Source organism: Daphnia magna, linkage group LG7 (genome assembly GCF_020631705.1).
Source record: "Daphnia magna isolate NIES linkage group LG7, ASM2063170v1.1, whole genome shotgun sequence".
In the NCBI taxonomy this organism is placed as follows: Eukaryota; Metazoa; Arthropoda; class Branchiopoda; order Diplostraca; family Daphniidae; genus Daphnia; species Daphnia magna.
In genome coordinates this window covers 7,195,165-7,215,264 of record NC_059188.1, presented here as the reverse complement: position 1 = coordinate 7,215,264, position 20,100 = coordinate 7,195,165, and the positions used below count along the sequence as shown (strand labels likewise).

Here is a 20,100-nt window from a genome sequence, read left to right as displayed (position 1 = left end):
TATTTTATTCAATGTGATCAAGCATCGAAAGCTTACGTATTGTGGAATTTCCTAAACTATATGTAGGGGAGAACGGGGTCAAACTGGACAAAGAATTTCTTTTCTCTTTATTTAGATTTCTATGTTCTTTTTCTAATATTTATTTTTAGTTAATGGTGCAGCACCTCCTTGGGTAACTCCACAATTTTTTTGTAATTTTTAAGTCTTAAAATAAACGAGTTATAAGGATTTTAATGAAGTCGGTTTTTTAAAGTTTTTATTTAAACGGCGGTGCGAAACTGGACAGGGACGGTGTAAGATTGGACATTGCCAGTTTTCCTCATAAGGAGACATAAAATAAATTTTAAAAAAATATGGGTAGACTGCTTATTCAATATTTTATTCATTCATATTGAAATATTTGCAATAGAAATGAAAAATAGAGAGTTATGTCATTTTTACGAAATAGGGGGCTTAAATGGACAATTTGTAGGCGGGTAGAGTAAAATGGGAGGGCTTAACAGAGTATCGAGTATCGATTTGTCAAACGGGCGTATATGGCTTCTCCACAAGCACCTCCCACTCCAATATCGAAGTTGTCCGATATGACCCCAAAACTCTGTGTCCAAAATGACCCAACCCGGTGCTATTTAGTATTTCGTTAATAACTTAACACTGGAAAGGCATTAAAATTTAAGTTTTTTATCAATCATTAAAGAAATGAATTGGCTATTTCACATATCATTATTTTATTCACTTGTAGTGTTTTTCACTTTAAAAATGCTTACAGTAATAGAGAAGAATATTACATCAAACAGGGCCATTTTTTTAATTCTGCGATAACAAGAACAATAATGATTCGATTTTAATCAATATTTTTTCTAGAACGTTAAACATTGCAGTCTATACAAAAATTTAAAAAAAAAATTTTTTTTCCATAACATGTAGCACTTAGGGTCTTTGTCCAATATGACCCGTGTCCAAGTTGACCCCGTTCTCCCCTACTCAAGAAATACTAAAAAAATTGAGTTATTTCTGAAATTGTACGTACGGTTATTGAAGCACACCATGTTTCTCATTTAGATCTAATTTCTTTTCTACCAAGAAACCAAATTAGCTGTTGTGTAAAGTCTGTTTATCCCTGAGGGTATATATGTATATATACCGAAGGACTATAACAATTTTAGGGTGTGGGGTATAGAGGGTAGGGTAGTAGTAGTAGACCTCAGAAGGTTTAATGTCCATTATGTATTTCCATATACGTTTCTTCCCTGAATGACCAATCGTCCCCAAATTTTGTAAAAAATTCTGTCAAAATTTGATACGTGGTATAGTTGCTTTTTCATTTGATTCTATTACAGTTTAAAAAAATTAATTTGCGTAATTGTTACCTAGCTGGTTGCCGAATCCTAGGCAGTGAATTCGCTTTTGTTTGCGTAACCTTATAACTGTCAATGCTTTGCAGTCAGTGCAGAAGGCTGTATTACAGTCACTAAACAGTAAGTGTTTTCTTTAACAAAATGTTTTAAACAGTAGATTTTTATATATTTTTTTATATTGCAGTAGTAAACATGCTCGACAACAACAATAACAATATCGAGAAGAAGAACAGCAAAAGTTATTGGAAGTAAGTCTCTTGTATCTTGCACATATTTGGATTCCATTGTTTCAAATATATTGTGTCTTTTTCAGGTTGCTGCTAGAAAACAGAGATTCGTAGAACGCAGAATGATAGGTGCTGGCAAGATCATGCTCGAAGATGAATCCACTATCTGTGAAGACATGCTTAATGCTTTGGATGTTAGTGGTCTTTAAGCAAAGGCAGCTGCTTTCAATGATTACAATTTCGAGGCACCTAACCGAAGTCCATTGGCAATAGACAATCAAAGAACAGCCATTCTTGAACTTCTAAAAAAAAAATGTCATCATTGTTAAGGGCTTTACCGGTTGTGGTAAAACCACTCAAGTTCCCCAATTTGTTTTAGATGAATGCTACCGAACCAAAACTCCTTGCAACATTGTTGTGACTCAACCAAGGCGCATTGCAGCCATTAGCATAGCCAAAAGGGTCTGCTATTAAAGAAATTGGACATTGGGAACCGTTGTTGGATACAACGGAATATTTTGTCACACTGTTATCACATTTACTATTGCAAGCTATGTGTTTACTAGGTGGGCATGGAACATCAAGTAAGTGAATCAACTTTGCTCACCTATCTGACCACAGGATGCCTTTTTGAAGCATTAGTAGCCAAAAAATCCCTTGAAGGCTATACCCACAGTAAGTTCCTGACTATTAGCTAAATTTTGTTATGCTAATGTCTGTTTCTTTTCCAGTCATTATTGACGAAGTGCACGAGAGGGATGAAGATACTGACTTCCTTCTCTTGGTCGTCCGCAAGTTCCTCCGTCATACGAGGACGACAACTAAAGTCTTTCTGATGTCAGTTACTTTTGATGCCGACAAATTTGGCCAATATTTCAATAGCCCCGTCATTGGAAACTTTCCGTTCACGTCCAAAAGACCATTTCGCAACGCTCCCATAATTGAAGTGGAGCACGGTGAACCTCACGACATACGCGTTTATTATAGTGAACATCTTCAAAAACTAGAGGTCAGTATACAATAGCATTTTTTAAAAAGAGCAATAAATGTAATATAATATTACGGTTTTCGTTATCAGTTTCTAGGGGGAGTATGAACTACCTCTATGATAGCGTACCGGAAATCCATAAGCTCAAATACGAAGCGGTCGCTAAGTTAATTTCGGCTTTCGATGGCAGACGAGAGATACAGCGCTACGGTCGCCATCCAAAATCCAAAATATGAAAACATTTCCAGCAACCGCAGCGCAATACTTATATTCCTGCCCGGCGTCTGTGAAATAGAAAATATGCACAAAGCTTTGCTCGACTACGACATCAATTCTGATTTCGAGAACTGTTGGTACATCCTACCACTACATTCACAAATCACCAGTGAAGAGTAAAATCGCGTCTTCCAGCCAATGTCTAGTCTAGCTCCACATTTCAGTAATTTCCGGAAAATCATTCTGTCCACGAATATCGCTGAAAAATCACTCACGGTGCCAGACGTTACCTACGTAATTGATTTCTGTCTCATCAAGGAGCTCGTCACGGACCCAGATACCAATTTGAGTAGGCCAGTAGGCCGGATACCACCGACGTCGGCAGATTATTATAGTGCTGGCTATACCATCAAGCCCCCGCCCCACAGTGCAAAAGAGAAAATGGCCGAGAGCCAGACAGCAATGGTATTTGACTTTGTTCACTCGGTCGGATTTCCATATCTTTCTCTCTTTTTCCTCCATCCGCGTTTAGATCTATCTATAAATTCTCCGCCCGGTATTCTAGATAGTATACATTCTGACCAAAATTTGTCGTCTTGTGTAGCAGAGAAATCCCGTAGCTCAAGCTTGATTGAATCTCTTCTTTTCCACGGTGCCGCTACATCGGCTGAGTGCGGCAAACTAATGTTTCTCTTCTCATCAATAGCTTTTGTGCTCTTGTCTTGCTGCTTTGATGTTGATTACAGCATTTTCATTAAACAAATGGTCCGCCCTATTAACTTTTTTGTCTGCATAAAATTGTATGCCCCTATATGTAGACACGTGGATGACTGTATAGACCATCAACAGTCGCTTTCTATTGTTGAAATTGTGTTCCTGATTATTGACCAGTGAACCACAGCATCAAACTGGTCCAGTCTATAGTCGACAATCGTCTCTATAGTTTGACAATGACGAAAGTAGTACAGCGAATGCGCAGCGTTAAAAAAAGGGGGGGGGGGACATTAACACAGCATTCGGGTGCGTATAGCGCACCATTATATACGATGCTGTTGTCTGGTTGTTGAACAAAAGTAAAAAGTTCCAACACCTTATCATTGCCAACTGCGACGACTATAAAATAGGGATTTTATAGGTGGCGAGGACGGGGTCGCTTGAAAAAATGGGAGAAAATAGAAAAACAAAAAGGGAAACCATCAATCAGTGTCGGCGCCGATCGAAATGGTAATCCATCGAAACTACCGGGATGGCGGAACTGCTGAGCTTCTATGGCCAAGGTAAGTTTTATACAGACATATACGCTCAGAAGAGATGAGACATCAGACTATTAAGTTGATGGCAATGGAATGACTTGGAGAGTGTAACGCTCCATATCAGGCCATGCAAAAGGATTTTTTTTTTCGTAGGCTATTGTGTGTCGGTGATTGGTGTGTTTACGTATCGCTTTTTCATAATGCAATAAAACACACAAGGGATATAATGCAGTTTTTAATTATGCCGACCTCTTTGCTTTATAGGACTATAGCCGAGGAGATGATGCCGTCAAGGCTAAAAATTGAATTGAACAAAATTGAACCTATAATTCTTTGCGCAAATAGGTTGCGTGCTAACAATGTATAATATTCAGCTATTTTTGGCCACAGTCATAAAGGGAAGGCGTACATAAATGAAGGAGCGCTATACTCATCTATACGGATCCGCTTGTCGGTAACGTGGCACACCATATGGTATAGCAACAGGAGAGGCCGAACGGAGGCGATTAAAAAAAGCATGGAATATTCCTAAACTTGTTAATAGCTTGCAAAGACAATGAAAAGAAAGAGATTGAGTTCAAGGACTCAGATTTTCATTTCCGAACTTACAAATCGACATAATTAATAATTAACAGTTCAACAAACAAGTTTGCAATGCAGAGCTTTCATATATGGTAGTGACTCTTCATACTTCATGGAATGCGATCTTCCAGATTTAGCTTGCAATTCAGCTTTCCCCTTCATAATAAAGGTATTGATGATTACTCTTCCTGTAAATTGTAAATTAGGTTTTTATAGTTGAATGCCAATTACTCTCTAATTCAAAACTAGTTTATTGGTCCAATAATTGACGCCAATAATTGACGCTTCTGCGAAAAGCGTAAGTTGAAAGACTTGGCTTGTTATTACCGAACATTTTGATAACGGTGACGTCATGAAACGTAAGTGTGAAAGAAGACAAGACGGAGAACGAAGCAAGCACTATAAATTGATTGAAATTTAGAAATCTTGGATCCAAAATCTGTTTATCTTTGGCCCACGTTACATGTCTATGGACAATTTTTTTCAAAAAAATTGCCCGAAGGACATTACCGAAGGAATCTTGTTACAAAATTATGATATTATCACATGTTTATGATACTTTGAGATTGTAAAGACTGTTGGTTTTCATGATCTGTTTTCATCACATTCAAAGATTTTTAATTGTCAACAGCTTAATTACATCAATGGTCGCATGGCTTAGATGGCAAAGCGCCTGCCTAGTAAGCAGGAGATCACGAATTCGAGTCTCGTTGGGACCTATCAGAAAATTCTTGTGAATATTAATATCTCTGTGGATCTTTGGGGAAGAAATAGATATCGTCTCTAAAAGTTTGTATAAATTGATATACGACATCTAGTCTAATGACAATAACTGTGTTACAAAATTATGGTATTATCACATTGATACTTTGAGATTGTAAAGACTGTTGGTTTTCATGATCTGTTTTCATCACATTCAAAGATTTTTAATTGTTAACAGCTTAACTACATCAATGGTCGCATGGCTTAGATGGCAAAGCGCCTGCCTAGTAAGTAGGAGATCACGAGTTCGAGTTTCGTTGGGACATATTAGTAAATTCTTGTGTAATTAAATTTCTGTGTTAATTTTTAGGGTTTAAAAAGATATCGTCTCTAAAAGTTTGTATAAATTGATATACGATATCTTGTCTAATGACAATAATTTTGTTGCAAAATTATGATATTATCACATGTTTATGATACTTTGAGATTGTAAAGACTGTTGGTTTTCATGATCTGTTTTCATCACATTCAAAGATTTTTAATTGTCAACAGCTTAATTACATCAATGGTCGTATGGCATAGATGGCAAAGCGCCTGCCTAGTAAGCAGGAGATCACGAGTTCGAGTCTCGTTGGGACCACTTAGTAATTTCTTGTGTAAATAAATTTCTGTGTGAATCTTTAGGGAAGAAATAGATATCGTCTCTAAAAGTTTGTATAAATTGATATACGATATCTAGTCTAATGAAAATAGTTTTGTTACAAAATTATGATATTATCACATGTTTATGATTGTGACGGACTGCTGTCCACTGAGGATAATCAATCACGAACACCGTAGACAGCGAAGAATATGTATTCTCGATACGGAATCACGGTACAAGGGAACACGCGCACCTTACAATCGATTAGATTAAACTCAAAATTAAGCACGTAAATCTCTCGATTCGCCGGAATGTTCCGGCCTCGTTGGAATGTCTGGATCGACTGCCCGCTGGTTTTTCTTCTACTCCCCCGCCACCGTTGCCATATCGCGATTTCTTTCATCACCTGTGCCGATGCACAACAGTCCCGCCCAGCCGATTACGCATCTGAAAATAGACAAAGTTTTACAACAGGGCGGGTTAATTCAGAAGTCGCCGTTTTGACAGAGACACGTCTGACGCAACCATCTTCTCCTGGGAATAGTTTTGACACGGTTCCAGTAAGACATTGTCCGCGGCGAGTGTTCTCATCCATGATGAGCACTCGGTTGCCAACGCGGAGCGAAGGGGTTGCTTGATTCCATTTCTTCCGATCGATTAGGTTCGGAACGTATTCCCGCATCCATCTACGCCAATACTGATTTACAATGAATTGCGACTGCCTGTAGCGTCGTCTGGTCAAGCCACAAAACGCTCCTACGACATCCGGCGGATAATGGGGATGATGGCAGCCGAGAATAAAATGATTTGGCGTTAACGGTTCCGGTTCGGACGGATCACTTGAAACATGCGTGAGAGGGCGAGTGTTGAGAAGCGACGCAACTTCCTTTAATACAGTCAGCAACACCTCGTCATTAACGCTGCGCTCTTCCAGAACAGCGCGCAAAGATTTCTTGCTGGAGCCGACAAGGCGCTCCCACGAACCACCAAAATGCGGGCCTGATGGCGGCGAAAATTTCCAATTGATTCCCCGATCGATCATCTCCTCGGTCACCAGCTTTGAGTTGAGGTTCACAATTCCTTCGCGCAACTCCTTCTCTCCCGCAACCAGATTGGTCCCGTTGTCCGAATAAATGGTTGTAGGGTGGCCACGATCAGCAATAAACCGCCGCAGCGCCATGAGAAAGGAGTCGGCGGAGAGAGAGTACACTAATTCCAGGTGTATAGCACGGGTTGAAAAGCACGTAATGAGAAGACCATAACGCTTTTCAGCGCGTCGACCGATCACGGTGTTAAAAGGTCCAAAGAAGTCGAGACCAGATGTTGAAAAGGGTCGAACGAATGGCAGCAGTCTTTCCTTAGGAAGACTGGCCATGATGGGTGGCCGGGGCTGTACACATCTACGTCGACATTTTACGCAACGCGCCAAGGTTTTCCGAATGGACCTGCGACCTTTAGTTAAATAATACTTCCTTCTGACAATTGAAAGAGTGTGTTCTACTCCCGCATGATTAATTTCGTTATGAGCATCAGCAACAATCAGCGAGGTCAGACGATGATCCGAGGGAAGAATAACGGGTTGTCGCGCGTGCTGTGGCAGCTTGGCATGTTTAAGACGGCCATCCACCTTCATTAGCCCGTCCGCAGGATCGATGTAACGATTCACATTACGAAGGACGGAATCTCTCGGAATTAGCTTCCCACTTCTGAGAGCGATGATTTCTTCCGGAAACGCTTCCTCGGCGGCAACAATGATGCACGTCCGCATTGCTTGCTTTAATTCATCATCAGTGATTGGCAACTCCAAATTGGCTCCTTTGCGCAATGACAAGGCTACATCACGCTTTAATCGAGCAAGACCATCTTGACTATCCGCAATCAACTTTGAAACGGCTGGCAATGAGGTTTTAACGGGAAGGGAGAAAAAATCTAGGGCACAAACCGACAGTGCTATGGATGGGTCAGGATCTTCTGCTTGGTTGAGCGACGCAGTCAAAACTTGTGCTGCTGACAACTGCGACTGGGACGGGCCGGTTAGCCACCGACTATTGGATTTGAAGCAGTCAGGGGTGATGCCTCTAGTGCAGTCATCGGCCGGATTATCCTTACCAGATATGAATTTCCACTGCTCGGGACTAGAGTGACGGAGAATTTCGCCGATTCTGTTGGCCACGAAAGTTGGATGCTTGTGATGTGAAGAATTTATCTGGTGAAGCACGATTTCGGAGTCAGTTCGGTATTCGATGGATGATATCGGGATGCGCATTTCTCTTATGATGGATTTCGTCATTCTGATCGCTAGTACCGCCGCTTGTAGCTCCAGTCTGGGAATACTTAGGATGCTGGTGGGTGCGATGCAGCCCTTCGCCATAACGAAGTCGAGGTGCATTTTGCCGTGACAGGTTGTCTTTAGGTAAGCCACAGCTCCGAACACAAGGAGAGATGAGTCCGAGAAAACGATGAGGTCAAATATGCAATCTGCGCGCTTCTCGTCACTCGACCGAAAACATCGCCTAATGGAAATTTGAGAGAGAGATGACAATGAGCCGGCCCATATATTCCACTTTGCCAGAATGCACTCTGGTAAAGGCTCGTCCCACCCAATCGGCTTCTTATAGGGGGAATCCTTGACCGTAGTTTGCACGTTTCTTGAAAGAGTAGCTTTGCATACGTAATGACCGGAAGGCAAATTCCTAATGGGTCAAATTCTCTTGACATCGCCGACAACAACTCCCGTTTCGTCATGATTGGAGGCAGCTCTTTAATTCTCAATTTGTAACAGTCGCTGTTGCAGTCCCATGCGAGCCCCAAAATGTATTCTGTCGGTAAGGCGCCATAATTTAAGTCAAGGATCGATGCGGCTCGGTCTTCCGCTGGGATTGTTTCTAGGACTCGTTTAGATGAGGACGCAAAGCCCGTTAATTTAAAACCACCGATCGCCAGCGATTCTGTGACGTCCTTTGCGAATTTTATGGCTTCCTTTTCGGTGTCGAACGAGTCACTTAAATTATCAGCGTAAAAATTTTGCCTTATTCGCGATGCAACTTCGGGATAATTTCTGTTTTGACTGACCGCATGCTGCAAGACCCAAATTGCCGTGGTTGATGCATGAACTGCCCCAAATACCAAGGTCGTCATTTGATATGTCTTCAGCGGTTTATTGCTTCCGAATTCGCGGAAGACAAATCATTGGAGAGACTGATGTTTTTCTGGAATTCCGACGCGATGATAAAAGGCCGCTATATCCGCAGAAAGCGCAAAAAGACATTCCCTCGATCGTAGAAGCACTCCTATTAGCTTTGGGAGCAACGGCGGCCCACGGAGAAGTTGGGTGTTGAGCGAGACTTGACAAAAACTCGCAGCACAATCCATAACCACTCTGATTTTTCCTGGTTTGTTTGGATTTTCAACGAAGTGATGCGGCAAATACCATATCATTCCTTCCGGCTTGTTGATTGCAGACGAGTTTACCTTTACAGCGGTGCCGGAATCAATAAGCTTTTTTACGATGAGATTGTATTTGTCCGCATAATGTTGGTTTTCCGGCAGCGAGAGACGTCGTTCCATCCCATAATACCTAGACACAGCCTGTTTTCTTTTATTAGGGAAGACAAAGCCTTCTGAGCGTAGAGGGAGGTCCACCTGCCATCCGCACCCGATGAAAATTGCTGATGATTCGAGCACGGCTATTACTTGAGCATCTTCGGCCGAGGTGATCGTGGGAGCATAAACATCCGTACCGAAAGACTCGGTAGAGTGAAATTGTTCTACGAGATTACATAGCGCCTCATCATGGGAAACTGAGTGAATGTCGATATATAATTTCTTGCTTGGCCCGGCCACAAGAAAATTTGGAATTTTTCCCACCACCGACCATCCAAATTGAGTTAGAATCGCTGTAGGGCCGTCATCTTCAATTGATTCCCTAATCTCCTTTTGTATATGGGCCGAAAGTTGGTCCGCTCCAATCAATACACCAACTTGAGAAGAGTCTATTGCTGGCAAATTTAAGTCTGCAAGATGAGCCCAGTGTGTCTTCAGTTTTGGCCAATCGATCTTTCTAGGTGATAGACTGATTTTTGGAACGAGAAAAGCTTCACTGATGGAGGCTTCATAGTTCATAGACGCAATGCGGAACGAAGCGACCTTAGAGTCGATGGTGATTGAATCATTGAAGTTACCGAAGCGGATACGAAAGGTGGGTCCTGTCAAATTTAAAGTTTCTGCGAAAGCGTTCGTAATGAGCGTGGCCTCGCTCCCCGGATCTAATACCAAAAATGTTTCGGCGACGGACTCATTACCTTTTACAGTGACGGGTAGGATGGCTAGCAATACGGGACGTATGCGGTTCGGGTTAGGTGCACGAATCGTTAATACATTTAGAGATTCGTTACCTTGACTTTTTGCAGACGGAAATTGGCGATCGGCTCCGTGTAAGAGAGTGTTGTGGGCCTTTCCCCAGTCCTTACATTTCACGTCAGTGCGGGAGCAATTTCTTCCGTAGTGGCCTTGTGTCAAGCATTTGAAACAAAAATTGTTGTCGGCGCAGAGAGCTGCTCGTTTGTTGACCAACATTTTCTTGAAAACGTTGCAATACTCGAGGCGATGACCAGGATTGGCACTGCAGGCAGGGCACTGCGGAGCTGCTACCCTTTCTTGAATTCCGTTCGTCAACACAGTAGGTCCACGATAACCACTGCTACCAGGTTGACCATAGCCGCCTTGCTGCCGAGGGTGAATATTATGGGCGGGTTTATTAACGGTATCTCCGGCCACGGAAAGTCGAATTCCGCGATACTCTTCTGCTCCGACAGCGATATCAATCCACTTGTCGAAATCTCGTAGCGATGGTAGATTCGGACGAAGGGAATATGCATATTTTCCCCAGTCGATTTGAAGCTGAATTGGAAGCTTTGAGGCGAGCGAGGTGATGACGGTTGAAAACGTAAACTCCTTTGAGTGCTCAACGGAAACGCTCGATACGGCATCACGGACATCTGCCGCTAAAGTGAAGAGCGAATTAAAGTCCCCGGTTTTGAAAGGCTGGACTTGGAGAAGGTGCTGGTTATGCGCCTGCATTATAAGACCTGGATTTCCATATTTAACTTCTAATTCAATCCAAGCCGACTCAAATGCATATGATCCGTTGAAAATGTGGCCCATCCTTTTCCGAATATCTTCAGTAATGTTGTCTTGAAGGCCCAAAAGCTTGTAGGAGTCAGGGATGTTCGCGTCGCGAACGGTGGCGTGAATACCGTGCGCGAATCTTTGCCATTTTCGCGGATCCCCGTTGAATTTTTCGACGATAATCTTTGGCCAACGACTTGGCGGAGCGAATGTTGCCGATCTTTCGTTTGCTTCTACGGGTCGTAAGTTTCCGACGGTATCCATATTGCGCTTTGGTGTGGATGAAAGGATTGGGTTTCCTTGAATCGATCCATCAAGCGCACCAGCCAAGACCCTTTCGCGCTCGATTGCCATTTTAAGATCTTCTTCTTCTCTCTCGCATTGACGCAAAAGATCATCCATCTTGCGGGAACGTTCAACCTTTTTCCTTTCGAGTTCGAATTCAAGTTCAATTCTTCGTCGTTTCGCTTTATTGGCCTCGTTAGGCTCGGTTTGGTTATTGACGCAACCAGTTGAGCCCAAAATTAATGGGTCGATGGGAGGATCGGCCGGCGTGGTCCTGTGAACAGGTCGTTGGTTTATTTCATTATGCTCTGGACCGCTATCCCGATCTTCTTCTGCTCCAGTGGATTCAGTCGGGGGATGCTGCTGCAGAGCTTGATCAATATTCGAGTCTTCAACGATCCATCCTTCTAAGCGCGGGTTAGTGCCGGGTTGTAAATACCCTCCAATGGCAAGCCGTGCTTGCCTATTTACCGCAGCAACGCCTTGGATGTAGTCCTCTGCTGCCGCTCTTTCTTGATCATCCAGCTCTCCCGCGATGACGTACCGCTCGTTTATCGCCGTGACACGCTCTAGCGCAGCTTCAAGATCCGTTGACAACACCACGAATCCAGCTTGCGCTGCCCGCCTGTTAATCATGTTGTACACTCGCGTAACGAGGTTCGTGTGCTGGCGTTTTGCAGTGGTTCGTAGCCGGAACAAATCCGGGGCATTCATTAATTCCAGGTCGTCCATGGCGTCGGAAGATTGTGGACGTACGTCGCACGGACAGTGAGTTAAATTTTTCTCAGAGACTTTCGAACAAGGCGTGTTCGAAACGAGGGACTGTGCTCGTTGCCGTACGTTCGTGTTCGTATGCTCGATCTGGGTAGGTAAAAACAATTGTTAATTATCGAAACGTAGAAGCAATTAGTTTTCTTAAGCAGTATAGACACCCTTTCGGACGAGAATTATTCGAAACGAGTATGTGTGTTCGAAGGCCGTATGTTCGTGTTCATATGTTCGATCTGGAGGTAAAAAGGAATTATTAATTATCAAAATATAAGGCTAACAGGTTTTCGTGAACAGTATACCTGTAAACCCTTTCGGAATAGAATTGTTCGAAACGAGTGCTGGGTATGTTCGAAAGTTGAATGTTTGTGTTCGTAGGTTCGACCTGTGTAGGTAAAAACATCATAATCATAAATTTTAGGTAAACAAGCGAATAATTTCCAGTAACATAACTTAACGGGGATGACAATTTCCAGTGGTTAAAATAATTTAAAAACAATGTGCGTTTATTACAGATACGAGGCCAGCGTGTTTGTAGCAAAGGCCAGAGGCGGCAGCCCCGTTTATCTCGTTTGAAGTAGCCTCTTTAAGGATTAATTTAATGTTAATTTCCTCCACTGTGTTTATTGTTGACCGTTATAATTTAAAGTACAAAGTTCAAATAGTAGTTCAAATATTTCATGATTGCGGTTCGTTTATAGCAAATTAAATAACCGGCCACCGAAAAACCACCCTTCAATGTTTTGTAAAACATTGCCGAAAAAATAAACATTCGCATTAAGCACATATGCGTCTACCAATACGAATTATTTAAACCCACGGTTGACTTACTTATATCTTTCCCGAAAACGTTCGCCATCGCACGGCCATATTCTTTCTATTTCTATTCGTTTCTTTCTATTAGTTCGTTCGATACCCTCATTTAACTATAGAAACGGTATTTCAAATAAGGTCGTCGTTATGATGGAGATAGAACGTCAATGAATGAAGAGCCATCCATGTCCTGTTGCTACGCCGTTTGATTAGATCCCCCCATTTGATGACGAACAGCTTCATCTCTCCATAAAATAATAAAACATTGGGGAAAACTAATCAGCCCAAGGAAGGGTAAAAGTTGAGAGAAGACGACCCTTCCGGGATGCTATTATTTTGTATGTTAGAGCCCCACAAAATGTCCCTTTGTATAAAAAAAAATAAAAGGAAAAGTATATAACTTAGCATAAAGAAAACTTAAATGAATTGGCCGTCGACTTTTACAACGGGGAGGGGGGTAAGGAAAAGAAAAGGATCGGTGGGAAGAGGTGGAGTTCGAAGTTTGTTCTTTCGCGCGACGAAATAGATAAAGAGAGGAGGTAGGGTTCGAAAAGGGACCTCGTGGTCGTGACGTGAATTTCGGTATCGACGATATTTATTGCTCGCTCAGCGTGCGTTCACACCCAATATGAAAAATTCGTTGACTTACCTACGATAAGAATTTTGCCACGTTAGGAAGACGTGCAGGGACGTGAAGTTCGATCCCGGGTTTCGGCACCAATGTGACGGACTGCTGTCCGCTGAGGATAATCAATCACGAACACCGTAGACAGCGAAGAATATGTATTCTCGATACGGAATCACGGTACAAGGGAACACGCGCACCTTACAATCGATTAGATTAAACTCAAAATTAAGCACGTAAATCTCTCGATTCGCCGGAATGTTCCGGCCTCGTTGGAATGTCTGGATCGACTGCCCGCTGGTTTTTCTTCTCCTCCCCCGCCACCGTTGCCATATCGCGATTTCTTTCATCACCTGTGCCGATGCACAACAATGATACTTTGAGATTGTAAATACTGTTGGTTTTCATGATCTGTTTTCATCACATTCAAAGAATTTTAATTTTCAACAGCTTAATTACATCAATGGTCGCATGGCTTAGATGGCCAAGCGCCTGCCTAGTAAGCAGGAGATCACGAGTTCGAGTCTCGTTGGGACCTATTAGAATATTCTTGTGAATATTAATTTCTGTGTGAATCTTTAGGGAAGAAATAGATATCGTCTCTAAAAGTTTGTATAAATTGATATACGATATCTAGTCTAATGACAATAATTTTGTTACAAAATTATGATATTATCACATGTTTATGATACTATGAGATTGTAAAGACTGTTGGTTTTCATGATCTGTTTTCATCACATTCAAAGATTTTTAATTGTCAACAGCTTAATCACCTTAATGATCGCATGGCTTAGATGGCAAAGTGCCTGCCTTGTAAGCAGGAGCTCACGAGTTCGATTCTCGTTAGGACCTATTAGTAAATTCTTGTGAATTAGATTTCTTTGTTAATCTTTATGGTTTCAATAGATATCGTCTCTAAAAGTTTGTATAAATTGATATACGATATCTAGTCTAATGACAATAATTTTGTTACAAAATTATGATATTATCACATGTTTATGATACTTTGAGATTGTAAAGACTGTTGGTTTTCATGATCTGTTTTCATCACATTCAAAGATATTTAATTGTCAACAGCTTAATTACACCAATGGTCGCATGGCTTAGATGGGAAAGCGCCTGCCTAGTAAGCATGAGATCACGAGTTCGAGTCTCGTTGGGACCTCATAGTAAATTCTTGTGTAAATAAATTTCTGTGTGAATCTTTAAAGAAAAAATAGATATCGTCTCTAAAAGTTTGTATAAATTGATATACGATATCTAGTCTAATGACAATAATTTTGTTACAAAATTATGATATTATCACATGTTTATGATACTTTGAGATTGTAAAGACTGTTGGTTTTCATGATCTGTTTTCATCACATTCAAAGATTTTTAATTGTCAACAGCTTAATTACATAAATGGTTGCATGGCTTAGATGGCAAAGCGACTGCCTAGTAAGCAGGAGATTACGAGTTCGAGTTTCGTTGGGACATATTAGTAAATTCTTGTGTAATTAAATTTCTGGGTTAATCTTTAGCGTTTAAAAAGATATCGTCTCTAAAAGTTTGTATAAATTGATATACGATATCTTGTCTAATGACAATTATTTTGTTACAAAATTATGATATTATCACATGTTTATGATACTTTGAGATTGTAAAGACTGTTGGTTTTCATGATCTGTTTTCATCACATTCAAAGATTTTTAATTGTCAACAGCTTAATTGCATCAATGGTCGCATGGCTTAGATGGCAAAGCGCCTGCATAGTAAGCAGGAGATCACGAGTTCGAGTCTCGTTGGGACCTATTAGAAAATTATTGTGAATATTAATTTTTGTGTGAATCTTTAGGGAAGATACAGATATCGTCTCTAAAAGTTTGTATAAATTGATATACGATATCTAGTCTAATGACAATAATTTTGTTACAAAATTATGATATTATCACATGTTTATGATACTTTGAGATTGTAAAGACTGTTGGTTTTCATGATCTGTTTTCATAACATTTAAATATTTTTAATTGTCAACAGCTTAACTACATCAATGGTCGCATGGCTTAGATGGCAAAGCGCCTGCCTAGTAAGCAGGAGATCACGAGTTCGAGTCTCGTTGGGACCTATTAGAAAATTCTTGAGAATATTAATTTCTGTGTGAATCTTTAGGGAAGAAATAGATATCGTCTCTAAACGTTTGTATAAATTGATATACGATATCTAGTCTAATGATAATAATTTTGTTACAAAATTATGATATTATCACATGTTTATGATACTTTGAGATTGTAAAGACTTTTGGTTTTCATGATCTGTTTTCATCACATTCAAAGATTTTTAATTGTCAACAGCTTAATTACATCAATGGTCGCATTGCTTAGATGGCAAAGCGCCTGCCTAGTAAGCAGGAGATCACGAGTTCGAGTCTCGTTGGGACCTATTAGAAAATTCTTGTGAATATTAAATTCTGTGTGAATCTTTAAGGAAGAAATTGAAATCGTCTCTAAAAGTTTATATAAATTGATATACGATATCTAGTCTAATTACAATAATTTTGTTACAAAATTATGATATTATCACATGTTTATTATACTTTGAGATTGTAAAGACTGTTGGTTTTCATGATCTGTTTTCATAACATTCAAATGTGAACTACTCGCGTCACAGTGAACGAAATAGATGGTAGAACGAGAAACAGTTTTGTATTTCACGGAACGTGAACACGACAGGGAGAAATTATATCAATCAGAACGAGAGAAAACGTGATTCTTCTTGAGGTTTTTTACTCTCCACTCCCGTCGTCTGCTGCTCTGCTTTCTCATCCTCCTCTCTTTCGATGTTGCCAGATGTCATTGTGCCGGTGCACAACACTCCGGCCACCACGATGGATCGATTATTCCGGTTGCGGATTACTTTCTGAAATGACACAAAGTTTAATTACAGGGCGTAAGTATTCACCGGTTTTGGTTTTAACAACGGCCTTTCGGACGACGCCTTGATTGTCGGGGAGGGTTTTTATCACTACACCAACTGGCCATTCTCCGCGCCGATTGTTTTCATCGATTATGATGACTTCGTCTCCGACTTCGAGGCGCTTTGTCGGACGGAACCATTTTTGGCGCTCGATTAAATTTGGAACGTACTCGCGCATCCATCTGGCCCAATACTGGTCTACGATAAATTGCGTTTGCATCCAGCGGCGGCGAGTAAGTTTGTGCGAGTCGTCTGTGATGGTTGGTGGAATGTGGGGCTCGTGACGACCGAGAATAAAGTGGTTGGGCGTGAGAGCTTCTGGTTCGCGGGGGTCCATATGGACGTTGGTGAGTGGACGGCCGTTCAACAAGGACATGACTTCGCTGAACACAGTTTGAAGTACTTCATCGGTGACTGACTGATCTTGGAGGACTGCGCGGAGTGCTCGCTTACTGGATTGCACCATCCGCTCCCAAACTCCACCAAAATGCGGTCCAGACGGTGGCGAAAAATTCCATTTGATGTTAAGCTCGGCCGCGTGCGTAGTGACCTTTTCTGAATTGAGTTTGTCGATTCCTTCTCTTAATTCCTTTTCTCCTGCTACTAAGTTGGTCCCGTTGTCGCTGAATATGGAGGCGGGTTTTCCACGGACGCTTATGAAACGGCGAAGGGCGTTGATGAAAGCGTCGCTTGTTAGTGACCAGACTACCTCTAGATGAACAGCTCGTGTTGCGAGACAAGTGATTATTAGACCATATCTTTTGTCCGTTTTTCTCCCGATGACAACATAAAGTGGGCCGAAGAAATCTAGTCCTACATTTGTAAATGCTGGTAAGAATGCTTGAAGACGTTCTTTTGGCAGGCTTGCCATAATGGGCGGTTTTGGACGGGAGCGAGACAGGCGACATTCGCGGCATTTGTACAGCATTTTTCGGATTTGGCGTCGACCACGGGGCACCCAGTATTTCCATCGTAGCTCACTTAAAGTCCATTCTACACCTGAATGGTGTACCTTCTGATGGGCGTCGGCTATAATTAGGGTGGTTAGGTGGTGATTAAGTCCTAGAATTACGGGATTGCGAGCCTCGGGGGAGATTTCAGCGTGTTTGAGGCGGCCTTCGGCTCGGAGGAGCCCATTCTTGTCGATAAACGGATTCAATTTTCGTAAAGGAGAGGTATTTTTTACGTTCTTTCCGGCGGATATGGCGGCATATTCTTGAGGGTATGCTTCGCGACATGCTGCTGACAGACATAAAGTAAGCGCTTGGTCTAACTCATCGGCACGGAGTGGCGTTTTGTCTTCGGCGGGGCGATGTAGCTGGGCTACGCTGCGTTTCAAGTCGTTGAGAGTTTCGTGGTGGCGAATTATTTCGTTAATAGGCGCTGATTGCTGGGACGGGATTGGTTCTACATTTACGTGGCCGACTGTTCTTTTTGGGCACCACTCGGTGTCGTTAGTTCCGAGTGGTAGTAGCTCGGCCTGTCCTGATTCGAGAGACAAAGGTTCCGTCAGAAATGCTGGTCCACCTAACCATTGAGAAAAAGATTCTAGCTTGGAGGGGGACATTCCTCTCGTGCAGTCGTCGGCGGGATTTTTTGATCCGGATATGAATCTCCATTGTTCTGGTTCTGAATGCCGGAGAATTTCGCCGACGCGATGTGAAACAAAGCTGGAATAGTTGCAGTGGGAAGAATGGATCCAGCGAAGGACTATTTCTGAGTCCGTCCAGAAATAGTATTCTGCAATGGGCAATCTTAATTCGCCCTTTATCGTTTTTGCTAGTCGAACAGCGGTGACTGCGCCTTGGAGCTCGAGGCGGGGGATAGAGAGTAACTTTAAAGGAGCCAATCGGCCTTTAGCAAGAACAAAGCTCAGATGAATCTTTCCTTTGGCGATGGTTCGAAGGTACGCTACTGCGCCAAATGCGTCGGACGACGCGTCTGAGAAAAGGTGCAATTCGAACTGGCTATCTTTAAGGGGGAGATCTGCCGTTCTGAAACATCGTGGGATGGAAATTTTTTCTAACGATGGTAGCTCTTTGGACCAAGAGTTCCATTTCAGCAGGATTCCATCTGGCAACGTTTCGTCCCAACCTAGTGCTTCTAAACGAGAGCCTGATTTTCGGGCCGGTACGCGTTCTTGGGTTGTTCGCCATGTCGCTTGAAACAGAATTTTTGCTTGAGTGATAACGGTTAGAAGGATGCCTAATGGATCGAAAGTGCGGGACATTGCGGACAGCATTTGACGCTTCGATGTGACCATTTCCATTGGCCGGATTCGGATACGGTAGCAATCGACGTCGCAAACCCATACGAGGCCGAGCAAGTATTCAATCGGCAATTTGTCGAAATCTAAATTGAGTGACTTGTTCGATCGTTCTGAAGCTGGAATGGAGGCTAAAAGGCGTCGGGATGAGGAAGCAAACGCCGTTAGACGGAAGCCTCCGGACGCGAGAGACTTGACGGCCTGTTTTGAGAAGAGGATGGCTTCCTCTTCGGTTTCGAACGAGTCGCTTAAGTTGTCTGCGTAGAAATTATCGACGAGTTTTTTAGCTACGGCTGGGAATTGCGAATTGCTGTTTACTGCGTGCTGCAGGACCCAAAATGAGGAAGTGGACGAGGAGATGGCTCCAAAAACTTGCGTCGTCATCTGTAGTGTTCGGAGCGGTTCGTCACTGCCTGGAGTGCGCCATACGAAGCGTAATGCGGATTGGTCTTTGGGGGTGACTCCGACTCGGTGATACATGCTTTCTATATCTGCAGATACAGCGACTAAATACTGCCGCGATCGGAGCAGCACGCCGGTTAAGTTGGAGAGTAAGACAGGGCCACGTAGGAGAAAGTCGTTAAGGCAGACGTTGTTGAATTTAGCTGAACAGTCAAAAACCACACGGATTTTGTTTGGTTTATTCGGATTAGTGACGAAATGGTGTGGGAGATACCAAACCTTTCCGAAAGGGAGTTGCAGCTGGTCGTACTGGACTTCGATGGCGTAGCCATTTGCGAGATGACCTTCAATGATTTCACGATAACGAATAGCGTTGACTTTGTTTTCTTGGGACAATAAGCGACGTTCGACAGCGTAAAAACGCGACACTGCATGTGCGCGGTTGTTTGGCATGTTCGGGTTTGGTGATTTGAACAAGAAGATCGACTTGCCATCCGCAACGAATATTTACGATTGACGATTTTAGGATGCTGATTGCTAAAGCGTCTTCGGGGGAGCTGGGTTTTGTCGCCTGAATGTCTACTCCGAACGTTTCTGTGCTGTAGAATTTTTGTACGAGGTCGATTAGCTGCAAAGTGGGGGATATTCCATTGACGTTTACATCTCGCCTCATTTTGCGCTCGGTCCGCGGATCAGAGAGGGTGGGATTTTTCCTACTACCGCCCAACCAAATACTGTTAAATTAGCGCGTGGTTCGTTGTGGCTGGATATTCGAGAGTCTAAAATTTCGTGCGCGTCTACTATATCCATTCCGATAAGCAATTCTACTTTAGATGAGTCGATAGGAGGCAAATTTAAGTCGGAGAGGTGGGGCCATTCAAATTTTTCTG

General features: G+C 42.4%; 4 protein-coding genes and 1 non-coding gene across 5 annotated transcripts; 2 read left to right on the top strand and 3 right to left on the bottom strand.

Annotated features, from left to right (window-relative positions):
* Positions 1 to 2,102: 2,102 nt before the first annotated feature.
* Positions 2,103 to 2,681, top strand: LOC123474513 (probable ATP-dependent RNA helicase spindle-E). The gene is made up of 3 exons (XM_045176724.1): positions 2,103 to 2,260; positions 2,317 to 2,594; positions 2,664 to 2,681. The coding sequence occupies exons 1-3, from the start codon at positions 2,158 to 2,160 to the stop codon at positions 2,679 to 2,681; spliced, it is 399 nt and encodes a 132-aa protein (XP_045032659.1). The 5' UTR covers positions 2,103 to 2,157.
* A 3,727-nt stretch (positions 2,682 to 6,408) lies between these two features.
* On the bottom strand, positions 6,409 to 8,259 carry LOC123474512. The gene has a single exon (XM_045176723.1). The coding sequence runs from the start codon at positions 8,257 to 8,259 to the stop codon at positions 6,409 to 6,411; it is 1,851 nt and encodes a 616-aa protein (XP_045032658.1).
* An 896-nt stretch (positions 8,260 to 9,155) lies between these two features.
* On the bottom strand, positions 9,156 to 12,229 carry LOC123474511. Its single transcript, XM_045176722.1, has one exon. It carries the CDS (start codon positions 12,111 to 12,113, stop codon positions 9,156 to 9,158), a length of 2,958 nt encoding a protein of 985 aa, XP_045032657.1. The 5' UTR covers positions 12,114 to 12,229.
* A 3,392-nt stretch (positions 12,230 to 15,621) lies between these two features.
* Positions 15,622 to 15,694, top strand: Trnat-agu. Its single transcript has one exon. It is a non-coding gene; the product is annotated as a tRNA-Thr (tRNA).
* Positions 15,695 to 16,314: 620 nt separating this feature from the next.
* Positions 16,315 to 19,663, bottom strand: LOC123474510. Its single transcript, XM_045176721.1, has 2 exons — positions 16,601 to 19,663; positions 16,315 to 16,485 (listed from the first exon to the last, which is right to left on the bottom strand). Exons 1-2 carry the CDS (start codon positions 19,661 to 19,663, stop codon positions 16,315 to 16,317), a joined length of 3,234 nt encoding a protein of 1,077 aa, XP_045032656.1.
* Positions 19,664 to 20,100: the final 437 nt, after the last annotated feature.